This window comes from Malus domestica, chromosome 02 (genome assembly GCF_042453785.1).
Source record: "Malus domestica chromosome 02, GDT2T_hap1".
NCBI classification, from domain to species: domain Eukaryota; kingdom Viridiplantae; phylum Streptophyta; class Magnoliopsida; order Rosales; family Rosaceae; genus Malus; species Malus domestica.
Genome location: NC_091662.1, coordinates 32,865,889 through 32,885,561, shown reverse-complemented (window position 1 = coordinate 32,885,561; position 19,673 = coordinate 32,865,889). Strand labels below are relative to the sequence as shown.

At 34.4% G+C, this 19,673-nt stretch overlaps 1 protein-coding gene across 1 annotated transcript; it reads left to right on the top strand.

Moving 5' to 3' along the window:
• Window positions 1-17,211: 17,211 nt before the first annotated feature.
• Window positions 17,212-19,339, top strand: LOC103409539 (BAHD acyltransferase At5g47980-like). Its single transcript, XM_008348365.4, has one exon. The coding sequence runs from the start codon at window positions 17,837-17,839 to the stop codon at window positions 19,172-19,174; it is 1,338 nt and encodes a 445-aa protein (XP_008346587.2). The 5' UTR covers window positions 17,212-17,836; the 3' UTR covers window positions 19,175-19,339.
• The last annotated feature ends 334 nt before the right edge of the window (window positions 19,340-19,673 follow it).

The window sequence follows — 19,673 nt, the reverse complement described above, 5'->3', positions numbered from 1 at the left end:
GAAAAATTTTAAAAATATTTTAAATGGGCTGGGTGCCAGTGCATTTTGTAGGGGTGGAGATCGTTTGTGCCAGCGCATTTTTTCACTGGGTGCCAGCGCATTTTTTTAGGGGTGGAGATGCATTGGCCTATTACTGTTCATTGGAGTCTGTTACTGTTCACTGAAGTGGATAAATGGGCTGGGTGCTGGCACAAAGTCCTTAGGGGTGGACTTGCTCTAAGACAATCTTGATCTCTTAAGTCTTACGGCTTGTTCTGCATTATTCCAACTATTGAGTTTCTTTCTTGATATGTAGATAAAAATTTATGCAATAACTCTTGTTTGATCATGTCTTGCTGTCAACTAAACAAATGGTTTGAGACAAACCATCCTCCCAATTGAGCGTACTTAGTATGTACTTATCTACTGAATTATTAATATCCACCTAATAATCCCTTGATGGGAAAAGTTTAGGATAAATACATGCGAAAAGAAGGTCTCCTTAACTTAACATTTTTAGATTAATTCTTCTAAAATTATCATCTCATTATTGACTTTTAGGTCATACATCCAACACTAACACTTTATGGTGTAACACCAATGTTGGGAGTTTAATACCAATATCATTCGATAACCTCATCATCATTAGGTAATGTTGGATGATAAACTTTGACAGTTATAGTAAACTTTATTAAAATAAAAGGCACCTATACAAATTTAAAAGATAATGTAGAATTTCTCTACTTGGTGATGAGGTGCAATTTGAGTTGGGTCAACCTAAATTCATCCATGCCCAACCCGATTTCATAACCGATCGGGTGGTTTAGAATGAAAGAAAAAAACCCCCCTAAACCCAACTTAAACTCAACCCGATCATTTATTGGGTTGAGTTAGGTTGATGCCTTGCCCGCCTATGTTAACCCAAACCCAAACTGAATTTGAGCCCGAATTCTCTCATGCACATATTACCCATCTCACTTCATTTTACATATATAAGTTATGTATAAGTATAGGAATGACTATACTTGAAGTTATTGTTGGCTTTACTCTTACATTTCTTTTGGTTGAAGCTTTGGTATATGTCTTGTAAATTAATTGCAACTTTGCATGGTTGAAACATTGGAAGTAGTTTCCAAGTTGTTTGCTTTAACTTTTGTGTGGATGGTGATGTGTGAAGGAAAATTTAACTAATATTGATGTTGTTTGGTTCAAAATTTGAAAAATCAAATAAGGTGTTATAAGATTAAACTCGATAAATTTGTGCGAACCGGAACCGAACTTGAATAAGCCCGAACTTAATTAAAATTTAAACCCCACTAAACTCGCATGCACCCGAACCCAACCCAAATCCAAATTGTAAAGGTCGGGTTAGGGTTGGATTGACTACTCAACCGACTCAAGTTGCACCCCTACTTGGTGAATATCATGTCTATTTTTAAATATGGGTTGAAACATGCGAGTACGGATAACCAATATAAAGGTAAAAATTGAGCCCCTCGAGTTAAAAAATTAAAAGTACTTATAAATGTCAAAGTGACATATATTTTATTTGGTCATTTGGTTAAGACAATATGCTAAATTTTACTTGAGGAGTGGATGTAGTTTATTTTCTTAGTATTGTTTGAGTTTGCATAATCACATATCTGAATAGTTACATTCAGGCAGTGGCGGATCCAGGATTCCAACATTGGGGGTCCTAAAATTTTGAAAAAAACTTCTAGGAGTTTTAACGAAAAGGGTCTGGCACTATTCATTCTTAATCAAAATGACATTTTGTGTATGAAAAGTCTATAATGGGTCAAGCTCTTTTTTTTATTTACTCTTATGCCATTATTCCATTATTACAGGAGGGTCCCCAATGATGTTGACATTTCTGTCTGGAAATACATTATTTTACATGATGCTATTCAACTTATGCTAATTTGTTGCCAGCTCTTCATGCTTCCATCATGTTGTCGATGTTATGCAGTTCTTCTTCTGTCAAATTGTTCCAGTACTGTTCATCAATTTCTACTAGCTCTGCATCTCTCTCTATCTTCTTTCACCTTATAGTACATTTCTGCTGTTTCTTCTTTGAAATTTTGAGACTTTCAATAGAGCTGATAACTGATCATTGTCTTGCTGTAAATATATATTTCTTCTTCTTCTGCTACTAATACCATATCATACCTAAAATCTTTAAACTCATCCAAGGCAACCATTTGGATCCCTCTAAATTTCAAAATATCTTTGTATGAAGGAGTCCACTTATGTGAGGAGACAGGGGATGGTCTAAAGGACTCTTCATTAATCATGGCTATATGCCTAGCTTTCTCCTTATGCATATGTGCATACCAATCTGGAGGACAACTGATAAAACTTATGCAAATTTCTTTCCACTTTTCTAGATAATCTTCTGCTACTTTTACAAGTTTTTCAGGAAATGATTCTAGTTGGGAAATATGGTTAATGAAAATTTTATCAAGATAACCAAACTCTAATAGTAAGGCAAGGGTAACTTCTACCACATTATGTTTTTTTCTAATGCTCATAACTAAAATGCTATAGTCTAAAATCTCTCATGTTAATCTTGGCTACAGCTATGATAACCTCTAGTTTACAAATATAATTCTCTGTACTATCACAAAGGCATGGTGGATACATCTTTGTAATAATATTCATCCCTGGTTTTGGATCAAAGATGGACTGATACAAAGCACATTGTAATTGTAATTGTAACTCATTCATGGACTGTGATACTCTGCTCAGGATCTCATTTTTCATATCTGGTGGCATTATTCTTAATTTTGCTTTTGAAATTTCTTCTAATAAAATATCATCTAATATTAAGTCTGAAGATATATTCCTAAGAAAACTTTCATATTTTTCTTGTTTTTCTTTGTCACTCAGAATCTGATGTTGCTCATTATTTTGATGTTGCTCCATTTCAATGTTTTCTTCTAAGAGCTCAATCTTAATTTCTTCTATAGGCTCATTAGCCTCTTGTTCTATGGGTTTAATTTTCCTTTATTCTTATGTTGATCAATTTCTAAACCTATTTTTAATTCTCTTTTCAAAGTGTCACCTTTTGTTGCATTCTAAGATATTGGAGTTCTTGGTTCATTTTGGTAAACTTACCAAGTAATGACTCATGGTCCCTAGAGAGGACTTGAAGGTTGTGCTCAAGAGAATGAATATGATGTTGGCTTTGATGGAAATTAAAATTAAAACTATTAAACTCTTGTTCCAAGGCTCTAATTAATTTTTCATGACCTAACCTCATACTTGGCTGTTTGATTTGGATATTCCAAAAATTATCTAAGAGAACATGTTGCCTATCAGAAAACCCTGATGTTCTTGACCTATGTCTCAGAGTTGGATTTCTGATTCCTTCAACAATATTGGTAGGTACTCGTGGTGATGTTGGTCTGCTTATGCTATTTTGGAATCTACTAAATGGTTGAGGTTGATGGTGCATCATTATGCTACTGAAAGGTGCTCTTCTGGCTTGTGGTCTTGTGCTATTTAAGGATGATGGTCCACGATATTCCATACATGTTCAACAAATTAATCTTAATAAGATATCAACTAATGTATTGTCATTACCTTTTATGTGTTCAAAAATTGGTTTAAAACCATTTCCTGTAATTGAATCAACAAAATTAACACATCTTCGGGCTGCCTGTTTATTAGCATGTATCTTATTATAATGAGAAACTATATTTTGACAATCTGTTCTAATTGTAAATACTTCATTATGTAAAAATAAAGAGAATGCTTCAAGTGAGTTAATTATTCCTAAAATTTCTAAATCTGTTGATGGTAATCTTGACTGTACATCACTAAATTTTCTTGATGAATATCTACAAACTTGTTCGTCAGACTTTGGAGACTCCTTATACTTTTTCTGGTATAGTATACATGCCCATCCTAATGATGAAGTATCTGTTTCAACTATCTTGTAACTATCATCTAATGGTAATGTTAATGGCTTAAGTTTAGTAATTTCTTCTTTTATATTTTGAACTAATTTAATATCTTCACTATTAAAATATTTTTGTCCTGTTTTGCTAGTTTTACTATGTAATACTGCTATCTTTCTTCCTAAATTAGAGATAAAATTTCTTACATAATTTAATAATCCTAAAAATGCTTGTAACTGTTTCTTATCTTCTAATTTGTCTGGAAATTCTAACACTTTTTTAGCTATATGATCTTGTAATTGTATTGTACCTGACTTGATATACATTCCTAATAATTCTATATCTTGCTTTTCTAATGCTATTTTATTTTTGCTAATCACAATTCCATTATTGATAAATTCTTGTAATACTATCTCTTAATGCTTCCTATGTTCATTTTATTTTTACTATGTACTAAAATATCATCTACATAAACACTACAAAAATTATCATATTTTTTGAAAATTTGATCCATCTTTCTTTGAAAGATTGAAGGAGCATTTTAAAGTCCAAATCGCATAACTAGCCACTCAAAATGTCCTTCTGGACAAGTAAAAGTTGTCCACTAAATTGATTCTTCTGCTAATCGTATTTGCCAAAATCTCGATTTACAATCAAATTTGATAAAATATTTGCTCTCTTGAATTTTATTTATAAGCTCATCCTTATTTGGTAACGTATAACTATCTTCATATGTATTATCATTTAATCTCTTGTAATTATAAACTATTCTAGCCTTACCTCTCTTTAATTCTGAATGTTTTCTCACAATAAATGCTGCTGATCTATGTCGCAGCCCGTCCCGGAATTTTTAATTCCGAGGACGTGAAGTTACGAAAATGTCCCTAAACGGGACTAAAGTGCGTAATTTGGACACTTGTTTTTACTTAAGGTTCTTAAACTTTGGTGAATTAGAATATTAATTGGTTTTAGAAACCTAAGCCAAGACTTTTACTTAGGTTTCTATGTTAAAAGTTTGAAATTGAGAGTGAGTTGGACACGGGGACCCCCACATCCCTCAAAACCTTCCCCAATTCCCGTACCTTGTCACTCTCTCTCTCTCCTCCTTCACGATTTCTCACTCTCTCTGTCTCTCTCTCCTTCGAACTCACGGACCAACTTCAAAAACACCCTAAAACTTCCACCAACGTCAAGTTTGAGACCACCATTGGAATCCTGAGGACTTCACGATCACGTGGGTACTAAATTCAGGTGAGTTTCATTTCAAAAACCCTAGTTTTCAAGGACCCCGTGATATTGCACTGTTCATGAACTTCGAATTGGCTTTGTTTTAGGTGAAACCAAGCTCACAGGGAGCTTAAGGAAGTCCCAAGGAAGCTCGGAGTGCTTCGTTGGCATGAATTGGACGTCGGGATCACCTAGTTCAAAGGTAGGCCGAATTTTCATATTTTTGGAAAGTTTGATCCCGTTGTTTTTGAAGCTTAAAATTAGTCCATCGTGATAGGTTATGATTAGGGCTTCAAATCGGTATAAATTACGTGAAAAATGGATGAAAAACGAAGGAGAATAGCAAGTTTGAAAAATTTCCAGAAACCGGCGAACAGTCGCCGGCGACCGGCGACTCGCCGGAGAAGACAGGGAATATTCCGTCAGTTTTAACGGAATATGCTAGGATTTAACGGAATATTCCCCAACTACCGTTACTGTGCCGTCAGTGTGCATGGCACGTGGCCGCGCGTGGGGGGCGCGTAGGTCCGTGCCACGTCTGGCGCGTGGGGGCGCGTGAGACCTCCAAAAATTATTTTAAAAATATGGGGATGATCCTGAGGTTGTGTAGGTCACAGTGGTATATTCATATACCCAATTTGAGCAATATATGAGGAGTTATTAGCTAAGAGTGGGATTATGCGTTAAATAATGTTAATTGCTTACTTCTCGTATAGGCGAGGATTATACGGACGTTGGGCATGGCTAAGGGAGGCTCAGGGACCTTCGACACGTCGATGTATTCTGTGAGTGGGCAGTTTTGTTTTCCGTATACATATATACTTGCCGTTTTCCCAGAAATTGAAAATGCATGAAATTATGCTTTAAATGAAAATGTATAAAAGTATATGAGATATATTAGTTGAAATGCCATGCATAGAAGTATGCGAAAAGTATATAGAATTATATGGAAATGTAAATTGAATTGCCATGCATGAAATGATATGAATGAAATGATATGAATTGAGATATGATGCATATATATGAAATGGTGCGGTGGACGCACAGGTGAGTATCAGGTGAGTATTATTATTGTTATGATGATGTTGATGTATATTGAGCTCAAATCCTGCACCATGGTTTAATGCTTATAGTATTCACCGCATCGCACGCTCGCCTTGGATCCAAGTAGATGCTGGTCGCACAGTCCACGCGGAGTGGGTGCGACGGGCCAGTCGAAGAGTGTTAGTGAGATTTCGACTGGTGGGTGACCTTAGATTATGTGCACAGATGATTGATGAGAAAGCACTAGAGCGTAACTTGTGTGCAGAAGGCCGTACAGGTCACAGAGGTGACTCCGGCAGAGTGAGAGTGATAGATTTTGAGCTCTAGGTTCAACCGTACAGGGCTATTAGAGGGCCTCCGGTTGATTACTTTCTTGCACCTGATATGATTATTGTTGATGCATCCATACTTAACTGTTGAATTAGACATGGCATGGCATGATTGATAAAGAAAAAAATGTTGAGTTAATGAATTGAAGTATTGAGAATATATATGTATATTTATATTTTACATTTCTGGGAAAGTATACAGGTTTTACGGAGAGGGGTTACAACGTTTTGAGAAATGTTTGGATTTGGAAAAGAATTGTTTTACTGACCCACTCAATTTTGGTTTTGCGCCCCTCCAGGTTCAGGAATCACAAAGGTGTGGTGACTACGAGGAATTCGACGGTGTTTTGACAGATTGGACAAAATTAGGACTCACCTTCGGGTGTATCAACTTATAAATTGTATCTTAAAGCTTCCGTACTGTGCAAATGGTTACGTCACTCTCACGTGACGGCCAGCATGCCCTCCTTCGGGACTGGGTGTGTCATCTATGTCTAGACTTAGAGGGTCTAATTACTTTTAAATTTAACAACTCTTTTATTTGCTACTCAAACTCTTGTTTAGCTATTAAACTACAAGGCATATCAGCCGTCTTAATGGTTAAATCTGGTTAATTATATCTAATTTTGCTAGTATTTTATTTTTACTCCAATGTAACTGTGGGTCTTCTCCTATAATTCTAGTTTATTCTGCTAATTGTAATAATTCTTCTAAATTCCTTGGTTTACTTAACTGTAATATTTCTATACGGTTTCTTTCTTCTAAAATCGGATATTCATGTTCAAATATGTCTTCATCAAACTCTTCTACGTTATTATGCTCATCATTTTCTCTTGAGTTTTCTAAATGATAACTATCTTAGCCACTAAACTCTTCTATACTTATGCTTTTGTATGCTTATACAGTATTACTTTGGTCAGTTATTGTAATGCCTTTTGAAAAATGTTATGTTAGGGTTCATAAATAAAAAACCTTGTAAACTTTTCACAAAGTTTAAACCTAAAATGAATGGATATAATCTTACTGGTGAAACAAATGTTAATGGTAAATTAAATTGTTGTTTTTCTACTTTAATAAACTCATTATTTATACAATGTGTTAAGTAAATTGGTCTCTCATCAAATTGTGTTATTCTCACTGGTTTTGCTAATTTTTGTCTATTTTTTTCTAGTACTAACTCTTCTCTTATGACACTCTATGTACTCCCTGTATCTATCATAGTTGTTGTTTGTATCTTATGTTCTTTTGCTAATTCTATTTCACAATTTATGGTAATTAAAGAACTATTTTTTGGTTTTTCTATACTATGAACAATATATGCTAATATTTCAGTACTTTCTTGTGATTCTGCTGATTCTACTGAATTAACTTCTAATAACCTATTACTATAACTCTTTTCACATAATATTGAATATTTATTATAGTATTTATGTGCAACTAATTTACTACACTTATGACATTTTTCAGGCCAACCTAAAATTAATGTATTTATATTCTTCTTCATGCTGTTCTTCTATGAGTACACACATATATTGTTCTAGATCACTATTTGTGCTACTTGAATCTTCCGAGTCTGAATCTATCATGTTAATACTCTTTATACTATAAATACTCTCATTATTGAATCTATCATGTTAATACTCTCTATACTATAAATACTCTCATTATCACTTAAATCATCTAAATTGTATATTGATTGAATATCTTCATATTCTTCTAACTTAAATAACTCCATTAAATGTACTTTTTCTTTCGACTGTTTACCAAATTTTGGACATTTAGGTCTAATATGTCCAGCTTCTCCACATGAATAACATTTACAACTACTCTTATCTTTTGACGCTTTATATTTTCTAATCCAAGGTCTGCCACTTCTTAATCTAAATTATTTTGGAATATATTTTCTTTTCCTATATGTTCTTGAAGGTCTTATACTGAAATTCTTATCCTGTTTGTAGGGTTTATATGACTTATATTTCTTTTTTTATATTTTCTTATGCTTATTTTTCTTATGACAACCATACTGTTGTGATAAATCTATATTTTTACAACTCATGTAAAATTGTTTCCTAATTTGTCTCTTAGCTTCTATTTGACTACACTCTTGTCTAAGTATATCATATACATGTTGAATTCTAGGTCCTATTGCAATATCATTTTTCTTTGGATGCTTTTGCCATTCATTCCAAATCTTTACACCTATTGGTCCTTTTATTTTTGTCATATAAGTATCTAATAAATTAATATCACTAATTCTACCTGTTCTTCCTAAATATTTAAAGAAATTTGTGGTATACTCAATTATATACTGTAAATCACAAATTTGTAATTATTCTAAATTTCTAACTGCTCTTATATGTTCTTGTTCGCTTCTGTCATCTAACCTATTATGATCTAAAAACTCTTGTTTAATCAAAGTAACAAAACCATCAATATTAAAATGTGTTTTAGTTGCCTGATGTTATTCTGGATTTTGGACTTTCCATGACTGGAAATAATAAAAAACTAAACGATCCAAAATATGCTCAAAGTAATCTAACATATTTTGTGAATTACTAAAATCTAACATTAATGTTGCATGTACGCAGCCTTTTTCCCATCTCTCAATCGTTGTGGATCTACATTATCTAAATTTAATATATTACCAGCTATATTAATTTGTTCTAACCCTTTCAAATATGGAATCCTATTTTTTCAAGGTGGTTTTATCATACTTTCTTCTATGTAATCTACTTTTTCTTTTTCATTATATTGTTCATTTGTTGGTCTCAAAAATTGTTGATCAGTTTTACTTGCGTGTCCTGGATTTTCTACTCCTGATGTACTACTTTCTTCTTCTGGATTACATTCTGCTTTCAATTCTAATAAATTATTATATTCTTTTGATCCTAAAATATGTTCTACTCCTATTTCTAAGATTAATTTGTTCATCTCTTCGTCTAAAATTCTCTGTAGTCCTAAATCATATGTCTTATATTTTTCCAAATATTGCTGTTCATCTAAATTATCAATATCTTCTATAAGCTTATCTACAATATGATCAAAATTTTGCTCAACTAAATTAATATCTAAATTATCAAAAGCCATATGTATACTCTCATTTTCGATCTCATTCTCATCCTATTCTATTTTTTCTAGTTGCTTATAAATACTAAACCTAATTGTTGCTTGACCTGTACTAGTTTCATATATTTGTACTTTATCTGGTTGTCTATTTGTTGCTACTTGTAAATTTGACAATGTCCACTGAGTTCCTTCTAAAAAGCTATTATTTACGGGTTTTGCTTCTATCATATTTACATGTTTACTACCAAATGTTTGAACTAAATTTTGAAACTCTAAATTAAACTTATGATTATATCTATCAGACACTTTACCTATATACATTAAGCTAATACACAAATTTTTATACTCTCCTTTCATATTATAATTTTTTTGTTCTTATGCTCACTTTAATATATTTACTAAATTCATTAATCGTCATAACATAATTTGGAATACAACCTATGACTGCTAAGTTTGAACTTAAGTCTACTTCAGCTGTTGCTATTGCTGCTTGTTAGTGATTATCCCATCTATCATCATATATGTATACTAATGTTTTTGTGCCCACTTGTGCTCTGGTTAATCCTGCTATTCCAATTAATATTGTTCCTATATGAATTTGACTAAAATGTGATTTTCTCAAATGAGTAACTGCTTCTTTACTAATTAGATTAAGTGTGACTTCTTTATTAATACAACTAACTTCATGTTGATTGATGCTACTTACAATTCTACTTCTGTTTTCAAATAAACCTAATTGATACAAGTTATATTTATTTTTCTGTGTTCTCTCAAAACCTCTTCGAATAAATTCTTGTTCTTCTTCTTCATTTGGATAAATATCTTCAGCTCTAACTACTTCTTTTCCCTTTTTCCTAAAGAGTTCCATTTTCTATTATCAAAAGGATTTAGCTTAGGTCTTCTGATATTATTATTTGCACTTAAAGTTAAATTTTCTAATTTATCTAGCAAAGATGGTGGATGTCACATCCCGGCCTGGGCCCCCACCACATCCCGGGCTCGACTCATCCGTAGCACAATATTGTCCGCTTTGGGCCCCGACCACGCCATCACTGTTTTGTTTCTGGGAACTGACACGATAACTTCCCAGTGGGTCACCCATCATGGGAATACTCTCACCCGAACTCGCTTAACTTCGGAGTTCCGATGGAACCCGAAGCCAAGGCCTCATGCTAGGTAGAGAAGGGAATATACATATAAAGCTTACATGATCTAATCCCCTGGGCGATGTGGGATGTTACAATCCACCCCCGCCCGACGTCCTCGTCGACACACTTCCGACCAGGGATTGGCTCTGATACCAAATTGTCACATCCCGGCCCAAGCCTCCACCACATCTCGGGATCGACTCCTCCGTAGCACGATATTGTCCGCTTTGGTCCTCGACCACGCCCTCATGGTTTTGTTTCTGGGAACTCACACGAGAACTTCCCAGTGGATCACCCATCATGGGAAAGCTCTCGCCCGAACTCGCTTAACTTCGGAGTTCCAATGGAACCCGAAACCAGTAAGCTCCCAAAAGGCCTCGTGCTAGGTAAAGATGGGAATATACATATAAGGCTTACATGATCCACTCCCCTGGACGATGTGGGATGTTACGGTGGAAGTGATGAAGATGCATTATGTAAAACTTGGTTTATTTCTGCTATTTGTTCTTCAACTTGATCTAATTTTTCAGCAAAACTTAAAACTAATTGAATAATTAAATTATTTTGCCTAATGGGAATATTACTACTAGCTACTAGCTACTTGTGTTGAAAAATTTGTTAAACCTACTGGTTCTTTATCTAACTTTCTAATTTCTTCCAAAGCTTGGATATATTTTCTACTAGTTCTAAAATCAGTCATTAAACTAATAATTTATCTATTTTATTATGTAACTTATCTACTTGTTCACTTAACTCTTTTTGTACTAATTGAATTTTTTGAACTTCTAATTTTAGCTGCTCAACTATTTCTAATGATCTAAGTTCTACTTTCTTTGGCTTACTACCTATGAGATCTACAAGCTCTTCTATCTCTCTTTTGCTAGGAAACCTTTGAATATTTTTATTATTATCTCCTAACTGAGATGTAATATAATCTAAATTTTGTCTAATTATTTTTATGGAATTTTTCTGAAAATGCTCTAACAACTGGTTTAACAAATGATTATGCTTATTATTTTCTAATTTTATGCTTTCTGTTTGACTAATAATAAGATCTACAATACTATTGGCTTATGGATTTTCTTCACTATGCAAAATATGATTATGTTTTCTCAATGGAAAATAACAAACTAGACTATTTTGGTCTAAGGTTATTTTTCTTTTTTGAGGTACACTAATTTCTAAATTAAGATAATCTATCATAAACTACAGTCTACCTTTCTCTAAAGTTACTGCTAACTGGTTTCTTAGAAACTCTTTTTCTTCTCTCAAGGTCTCTAAAACTTGATCTGTTGCTCTTTTTGCTTCTAAAACTTTATGCTGCACTTCTGTGTTATTATATTTACGAATAAATGAAGGATGTTCAAGATAACCAAGATAAAACTTTTGCTTCTTCAAAGTACTGATAATTCTTTTGGATATATATGCTAATCTTCTCTTTATGCTAGTTATAATTCGGTGTCTAAGACAATAAATACCTGGTGGTTGTGGTTGGCAAGGTCTACAAGGACAATAATATCTGTTGTTCATACACAATAAACAAATATGATATCAGTTGTATCAATGACTTCCGTCCTCAAGGTACTTTACTATTATAATTATATTATTAAAATGATAAACTTGGCTCTGATACCAGATTCGCACAGCATGCCAGGTTAAATAGTCGGATGGTCATTATAAAAACTAGACATAAAACCTTGCACATGGAACTCAACATGTTTCAGCATAACGGCCACTCACAGTACAAGTATAAAGGCCTTAGCGGTTGAACTCAGAGGTACCCTGGTTAATGTCCAGTTATTTGTATGGCAATCATTCAACTATAACAGAGTGCTAGAACAAAATATGGTTGTCAGTTTAGCAATTTAATAATATAACCACAATAGCGTTTCCCTGTTTTGGACTAGAAGTCTAATTAAACAAACACACTAAAGAGAGAAAAGAAAGCTTACTTAAGACTTAGAGATTGCTTGAATATGTACACTTGAACTTTTATTGATATATGAAATGTTTACAAAGATAGTTGTTTACAAGAAAGTGTTTACAAGGAAGTGTTTACAAAGATGTTATGAAGACTACGGATGCTTGAGAGTATGAAGATGGTGTGAGTATATGGTGGGAGTAGGGTGTTTAGGTGTTGACATGTTGAGAGGTATGTATTTACAATGAATGAAACTTCACTTATATAGATTGAATCAGGATACAATGGTATTAAAATTATTTATAAATAAATGGTGTGGACATCTCTTTGGTACTTGTCATTTGTCACTATGCTTCTACTGTTGCTGAAATTGTTAGCACTGTTTCTGAAACATGGTTTGATTTTTGGTTTGCATGTGAATTTGCTTGTCTCCTTTTGCATGTGAATTTGCTGCATGATTTGTCTCCTGGTGCCTAACTTTTGCATGTGATATCCCTGAAATGCTCTTTCCCTTAAAATACTCTCTCCCTTGTCTTCTTTTACATGCCCATTTTGGGTATTATTGAATTGTTTTGTCCTTATGATTAAAATGAAACATTTGAGGATGTTTTGGTTAGTTTTTCAAAAACTTATACTAAAATAACATTGAAAACATTAACAATAAATACTTTTTTTTCCCTAAATCATGATACAAAAAACAATACAAACAACAAATACTAAGTTTGTATCCAACGAGGTTTCATACTTTGAAAACGTTTTATGATAGTTTCATCATCAATACAAGCAAAACGTTCTTCTACCGCACACTTGTTATATTGGTAACCAAACTCCCTTTCACCTTAAACCATAAACCAAACACTCATCTTTTTCTTCCTAGACGTAAACCTTCCATGTTCCACACACTTTCAAGGAGCCTCACCAGTCACCACCCACTACCCACTCCCATCTCTTCTCCAATCTCTGTCCTCCGTCGATCACACCCCCACACTGCAAGCCATCCTCCAATGGTCGAGCCAACCCCAGACCTCCGATATCTCTTCTTCATCTTCACCCTACCTCTGCAACACTGATAATAACCAATAAATCCAACCAAATAGCTGTGGTAATCATCCATTTTGATGTGATTTTTCAAACTTAAATCTCTTAGTTGCGGTCAAAATTTAACTTTTTTTTTTCGGTAACATGTCAAATTTTAACTTTAACAGCACAAAAGATCATTAATTCTCAATAAAGATTCAAATGATCTTGATTATAAAGCATGTGTTGGTGACGAGGAGGCGAGATGCTTAGAGGAGTGGATGACAACAACCATGACAGATTTGCCATGGTAACCCTAGAAAGGGGAGGAAGATGATGGCGTTTGGTTATAGGATTAAAGGGAATAAGATGGCGTTTGGTTGTAGGTTTGTGTAAATTTATTAGACAGGTGTAGTGACTTAGTGGGTCGAGTAAGAGGGTGAGTAAATTGAGTACTGAATATTGCATTTGGATCCTCTCCTGAGCTCAGAAATCTGAGCTTCCAGACCAAATCACACGGGTCGTTGGATCATTTTGATCCAACGGCTGCAATTATTATAATCTTTAGAATGATCTCTTGTTTGTAACCGTTGGATCAAAATCTAATAGTCCGTGTGATTTGGTTAAGAAGCTTAGATTTCTAAGCTCATGAGAGGATCCAAATCCCTGAATATTGTCCTTTTGTTAATAAGTGAATGATTAATGATATTCATGATGAAAAATGATGTATCCATTGACACAGTTGCAACAGTAAAACCAAAACCAATTCAAACTGCAACTATTTGGACTTGGAACGAAATTATCCACGATAAAATTGTTTTATCTAATCAAAATAACAATCACATGGACTAACGAAGACATAAAAATATACATATGAATTAATCAAATTAATATAAAAAAAAGTCATAAACTATATGACATAATCATATCAAAATTATCATCTAATACGTATAAGACCAACTTTGAAATTTATTTGAATTTCAATATTGTAGTCAGGTGATGCTGGACATAGGTGGACCACTGGTGGTGGGGTTTAGTTGGGTTAGGATTGAATGGATAGATTTAGGGCTTTGCGTTAATTAATGAGGGTCGTTGGGCCTCGGGTTTGTAAACAAAAGAGAGGTTTTTTTTTTTTTTTTTTTTTTGAAGAAAGATATCATTTATGGATCTCTTTCACCAAGGTCACCGGATCAAGTGATCCGGACCTTTGAAATTTCATCTAATAGACTATCTGTTTTGATCCCTTAAAAACTATAATAATTTTTTGCCGTTGGATGAAATTTCAAAGGTTCGGATAATTTGTTTTGATGACCTTGGTGGAAGAGATTTAGAGATGATTTTTTTTTTTCAAGGGTTAATGATTAAATTATGACAAAAGCGTTGTCACTCGATACTACGGTCTGGTGGTGTTCATCTTTACTTGTAAGTGAGAGATCTTAGGTTCGAATCTCGTGGATGGAGAATTTGATACCAAATTAAGTTGTCCATTGTATGACTTAGCCGAACTCCCCCTTACTTAGTGTAAAAATATATCGTTGTACTAAAAAAAATTATGACAAAAGTGTCGATAAATGTGTTCATTTTTATTGGTGACAAATCATTTGGTTTGTAAATTTAGTCTACAAATTTAGTCTCTCTAGCATTACCTTTTTTTTTCAAATTGTCTAGCTCAAAGCGACACCGTTTTCATTAAGTTATTAAAAAAAATTTAGATCTTCTTCATCTTCTTTGTTAAACCTCTGCAATCCATGGAGTTCTACAACCACGAACTGTCCAAACCGTCGAGTGGTTCTCAAAGGTCAACACAGGTGCTTCTTTGAGATTTTGGAGGGTTTTGGGACCACCACGATCCATTGAAAGATCCACACCTGTGTGCAGGCAAAATGGAGGTAAAAAATAAAAGAAAATTGAAATTATTTTTTTGAGCAAAGAGATATTTAGTTTAGGACATAGTTTGATACTGAGATAAATATTTTACTATTCTTATCCTGTTTAGTCTAAGTCAAGACAGTCCAACTAAATTCTTAAATTAATCCAATCTAAAATAATTCAGTACAACAAACACATTTTTGCAGTTGTTAATTCAGTCTATGCCTTACAACACATAATAATCAAAGCCTTACATGTGGCTATAAGACAAAACTCATCACCTAACTAGTTTTTTCATTTAAATGAAAACTAGTCATTAGACTTCTATGCTTTCTTGCTCACCAATCCAAGATCAAAGGCTGAGATTCATTTGGATCCAACAAGTTGAATTTCATTTTTCATATCAAAGCACCATTTGAATTCCCCCGTAAGGATTCTCCTTTTTTTTTTTTTTTTCATTACTTGAAATTTGGCTTATCATTACATTTTTGGATTAGTATTTTAAAACTTGTTTAAGTACTAGAAAAAATAAGAGAAAAAAAACAATTTAGACATGCTAAGCTTTATGATGGCTGAACTCGGGTGAGCTTCACGTTGACCAATTGGCAAGCCTGCAAAGGAACTTCTGAAATAGATATAAAGTAGCAAACATCAGGACTAGGATTATCTATCTTCCTATTTTCATCTTCTCCTCTCATCTTCTTTTACACTTTTCATTATATCTTTCTTTTTTTAAAAAGAATTAATATAAAATATTAATATAATTTAATCGTTCAAATATAAAAATATAAAAATAAAAAAAAGATAATACTACTCAATAAACAAGACCAAAAAATCAAGATTTGCTTCCAACTTTATTTGTGTCAGTCATCAGTCTTTTATTGGACGAAGACTCAAAGAAAACACATAATCACAAATGACTGCTGCCATTTTCTTGCAGAATACATAAAGTTACACGTGCAAACTTGCTGCCCACTCATAAATATATGAGCAAAAAACAATATAGCATTCCTCTTTTTAATAAGACTTTCCTATCACATTGAATACTTGATAGCCGGCCCTAAAACTCTTCCATCTCATACTCATACTCCAATAGTAGAACAAAAAAAAAATAAAAAAATAAAAACAAATTATATGAGCCAAACACAACATACCATTCCTCATTTTAATAAGACTTTTCTATATAATTTGTTTATATAGAAAAAAGACAAAAATATAAACAAATAAACCGCACCAATTTGCTGAATAAAAAGGAAGAAACTAAAACGAATTCAACTCGGGGAACTAAAGATATTTATACAGTGGAATCCTGAAGTAGCACATCATGTTTTTTTCCCTAAATATTGTATTTAGTATAACATTTTTTAATTTTGTGGTTGACAATCAACTAAGTTGACAGTGATTGGATATGATCTGTTTGGATTGTGTGATGATGACAACAGATTTAATGACTCGTTATTAATTCATAATCAAATTAAAAACTGAATTAATAAAGAATTATATTGAGAATGAATTAGATTATGAAGAAAACAGAATTAAATTCTTGTTAAAATATTTACTAAACTAACGGAAATTGGAATAATAATGATATTGGTTCCATATAATATATTTACTAGTTCAATGAGAACTAGCTTGATTGCTAAACTGTCCATATCCTTGTTTTAAAAGAAAACGCGAGTCACAAATGGCTGCTGCCATTTCCTTGTAGAATACACAAAGTGACACATGCAAACTTGCTGCCCACTCATAAGTATGAGCCAAAAGCAACATAGCATTCCTCTTTTTAATAAGACCTTCCTATCACATTGAATACTTTATAGTTTATGTAAAATTCAACCTTACATCTTCTTCCCGATCTCCCTCGCAGGCTCTCATCCTGTCCAATCATTTTCCTTCCCCAACCTTCACAGCCCTCGACGCCTCCCCCTTTCACAGCCCTCCCACGCCTCCCTCTTTTCTTTCCCAGCCCTTCCCACCGCCTCTCATATTCACAGGTCGTCCAAGAGCCCCCTTTCCCTTCATATCCTCTTCTTCCCCAACCCCCACAATCTCCCATATTCACAAATCCTCCAACCGCCTCCCGTATTCACAGGTCCTCCTACCATCTCCGACGACCTCCCAAACTGGAGGATTTGGAGAACACGAGAGGGCAATTTCGGAAGAAAAGTCTGATTCCTGGAGGACACCAGTTCAAGGAATCCAAATACCACCAACTGTTAGAGAATCTGATTCCGGAAAATTCCCGAGTGTGATTCCCGAATTCCGTTTCCGTTCATCCCATTCTCCCTTCGTAAAGAAAGGGTGATTGTTAATCAAGGAGAAAAACAGAAAAAGATGGCTTCAGAGATGAAGGTTGAAGTCATTTACAAGGAAACAATTAAACCATCCTCTCCAACTCCTTCACACCTCAAAACCACCCAGCTTTCTGTTTTCGATCAACTTGCTCCAGATGTTTTTGTCCCACTACTTCTCTTCTATCCCAGCAACATTAACAGTGATGCCGTTGATAGTATTGATCACCATTCTTCGGTTAATGAAAGATCGAACATTCTGAAAGCATCCTTATCCGAAGCTCTTACTCATTTCTACCCCTTTGCAGGGACATTCCAATATAATGTTTCCATTTCTTGCGATGACCATGGGGTTGCATTTCTTCAGGCTCACGTTAACTGTCCCATGTCGAAGATTTTGGAAAAACCAGATTTTGAGATTCTAAGACAATTGCTACCAGCCAGTCAAGGATCCTCACAAGCAGAGACAGGCCATCTTCTGCTAATCCAGGCCAACTTCTTTGAATGTGGCGGGTTGGCGATTGCGGTCAGCAGTTCACATATCATCATTGATGGCTATACGCTCAGCACATTCATTCAAAGCTGGGCTGCAGTTGCCCTTGCTTCCAGTACTGTTAGTACTGATCATGTTTTACTTACTCCTAAATTTGATGTTGCAGTTTCCCTTTTCCCACAACTAGATTTCTTGAACTCACCTCCTCCTGCCATGGAGCTCGTTGAAGAAAAGTGCATAAGCAAAAGATTTGTGTTTGAGGCCTCAAAGGCTGCTGCTCTTAAGTCGAAGGCTGTAAGTACCTCCGTACCAAACCCAACGCGCATTGAATCAGTGTCAGCCCTGATTTGGAAGTGTGCCACTGCAGCGTCGAGATCAAACTCGGGTGTTGTAAGGCAATCTGTGTGGTCTACCAATGCCAGCTTACGGAAAATAGTGCAGCGGCCCTTGGCAGAAAACTTAATGGGAAATCTTGTGGGGATGATTGTAGTAAAAATTGAAGCAAGTGAAGTTGTCGATATTGATTTTCCAAGCGTGGTTGCTAAACTGAGGAAAGGGATGGAGGAATTTAAAGAAAAATATGCGAATGGAGTAAGTGGGGAGGAAGCATGTGGATTCATGAAAGACTTTGTGGATCGCATTAAGAGGGTAGACAACTACCACTGCAGCAGTTGGTGCAGATTTCCGTTCTACGAAGCCAATTTTGGATGGGGAAAGCCGTTGTGGGTTTGTCAGACTATAACAATGAAGAATGTAGCTATGTTTACGGATACAAGAGATGGTGAAGGCATAGAAGCATTGGTGACCTTGAGTGAAGAAGACATGGCCAAATTTGAATGCGATAAGGAGCTGCTTGCTTATGCTTCTGTGAATCCGACTGTCATGTAATAGTATGTACCAAAACTAAAAGTGGGTGGTTTCCTTACAATTATTTGGTGTCTAACAACTTAATGCTTTCAGTTATTGACTTTTTATCAACAGGACTGAGATGTTTTCGAATAAAATATGTGTAGTTTGAACTACGGATGATAACAATGAAAATAAGTTGAAGAATATTGCCTTAACTAAGCATTAAAGGGCCCTAAACCTTAAATCTTATATGAATCCATGTTTTCAAAACCATTCATGCTCAAATCAATCATACTTAAATCAATTTGGCTATGAAGGAGTATGATTATCTCCCTTTCTATTCTCATCCCTTTCCCTCCCCTCCTTTCACATATTGTTTTTTGTCTTATTGTCTCTATAAAAAAAAATTAATATAAGATGTTAACATGGCTAAACCGTAAACGTTCAAATAGGAGAGGAGGGAAGGGGAGAGAGATTAGAAGAGAAGAAAATCCCCCTCCTTTTTCAAAACCATTCATACTCAAATCAATCATACTTA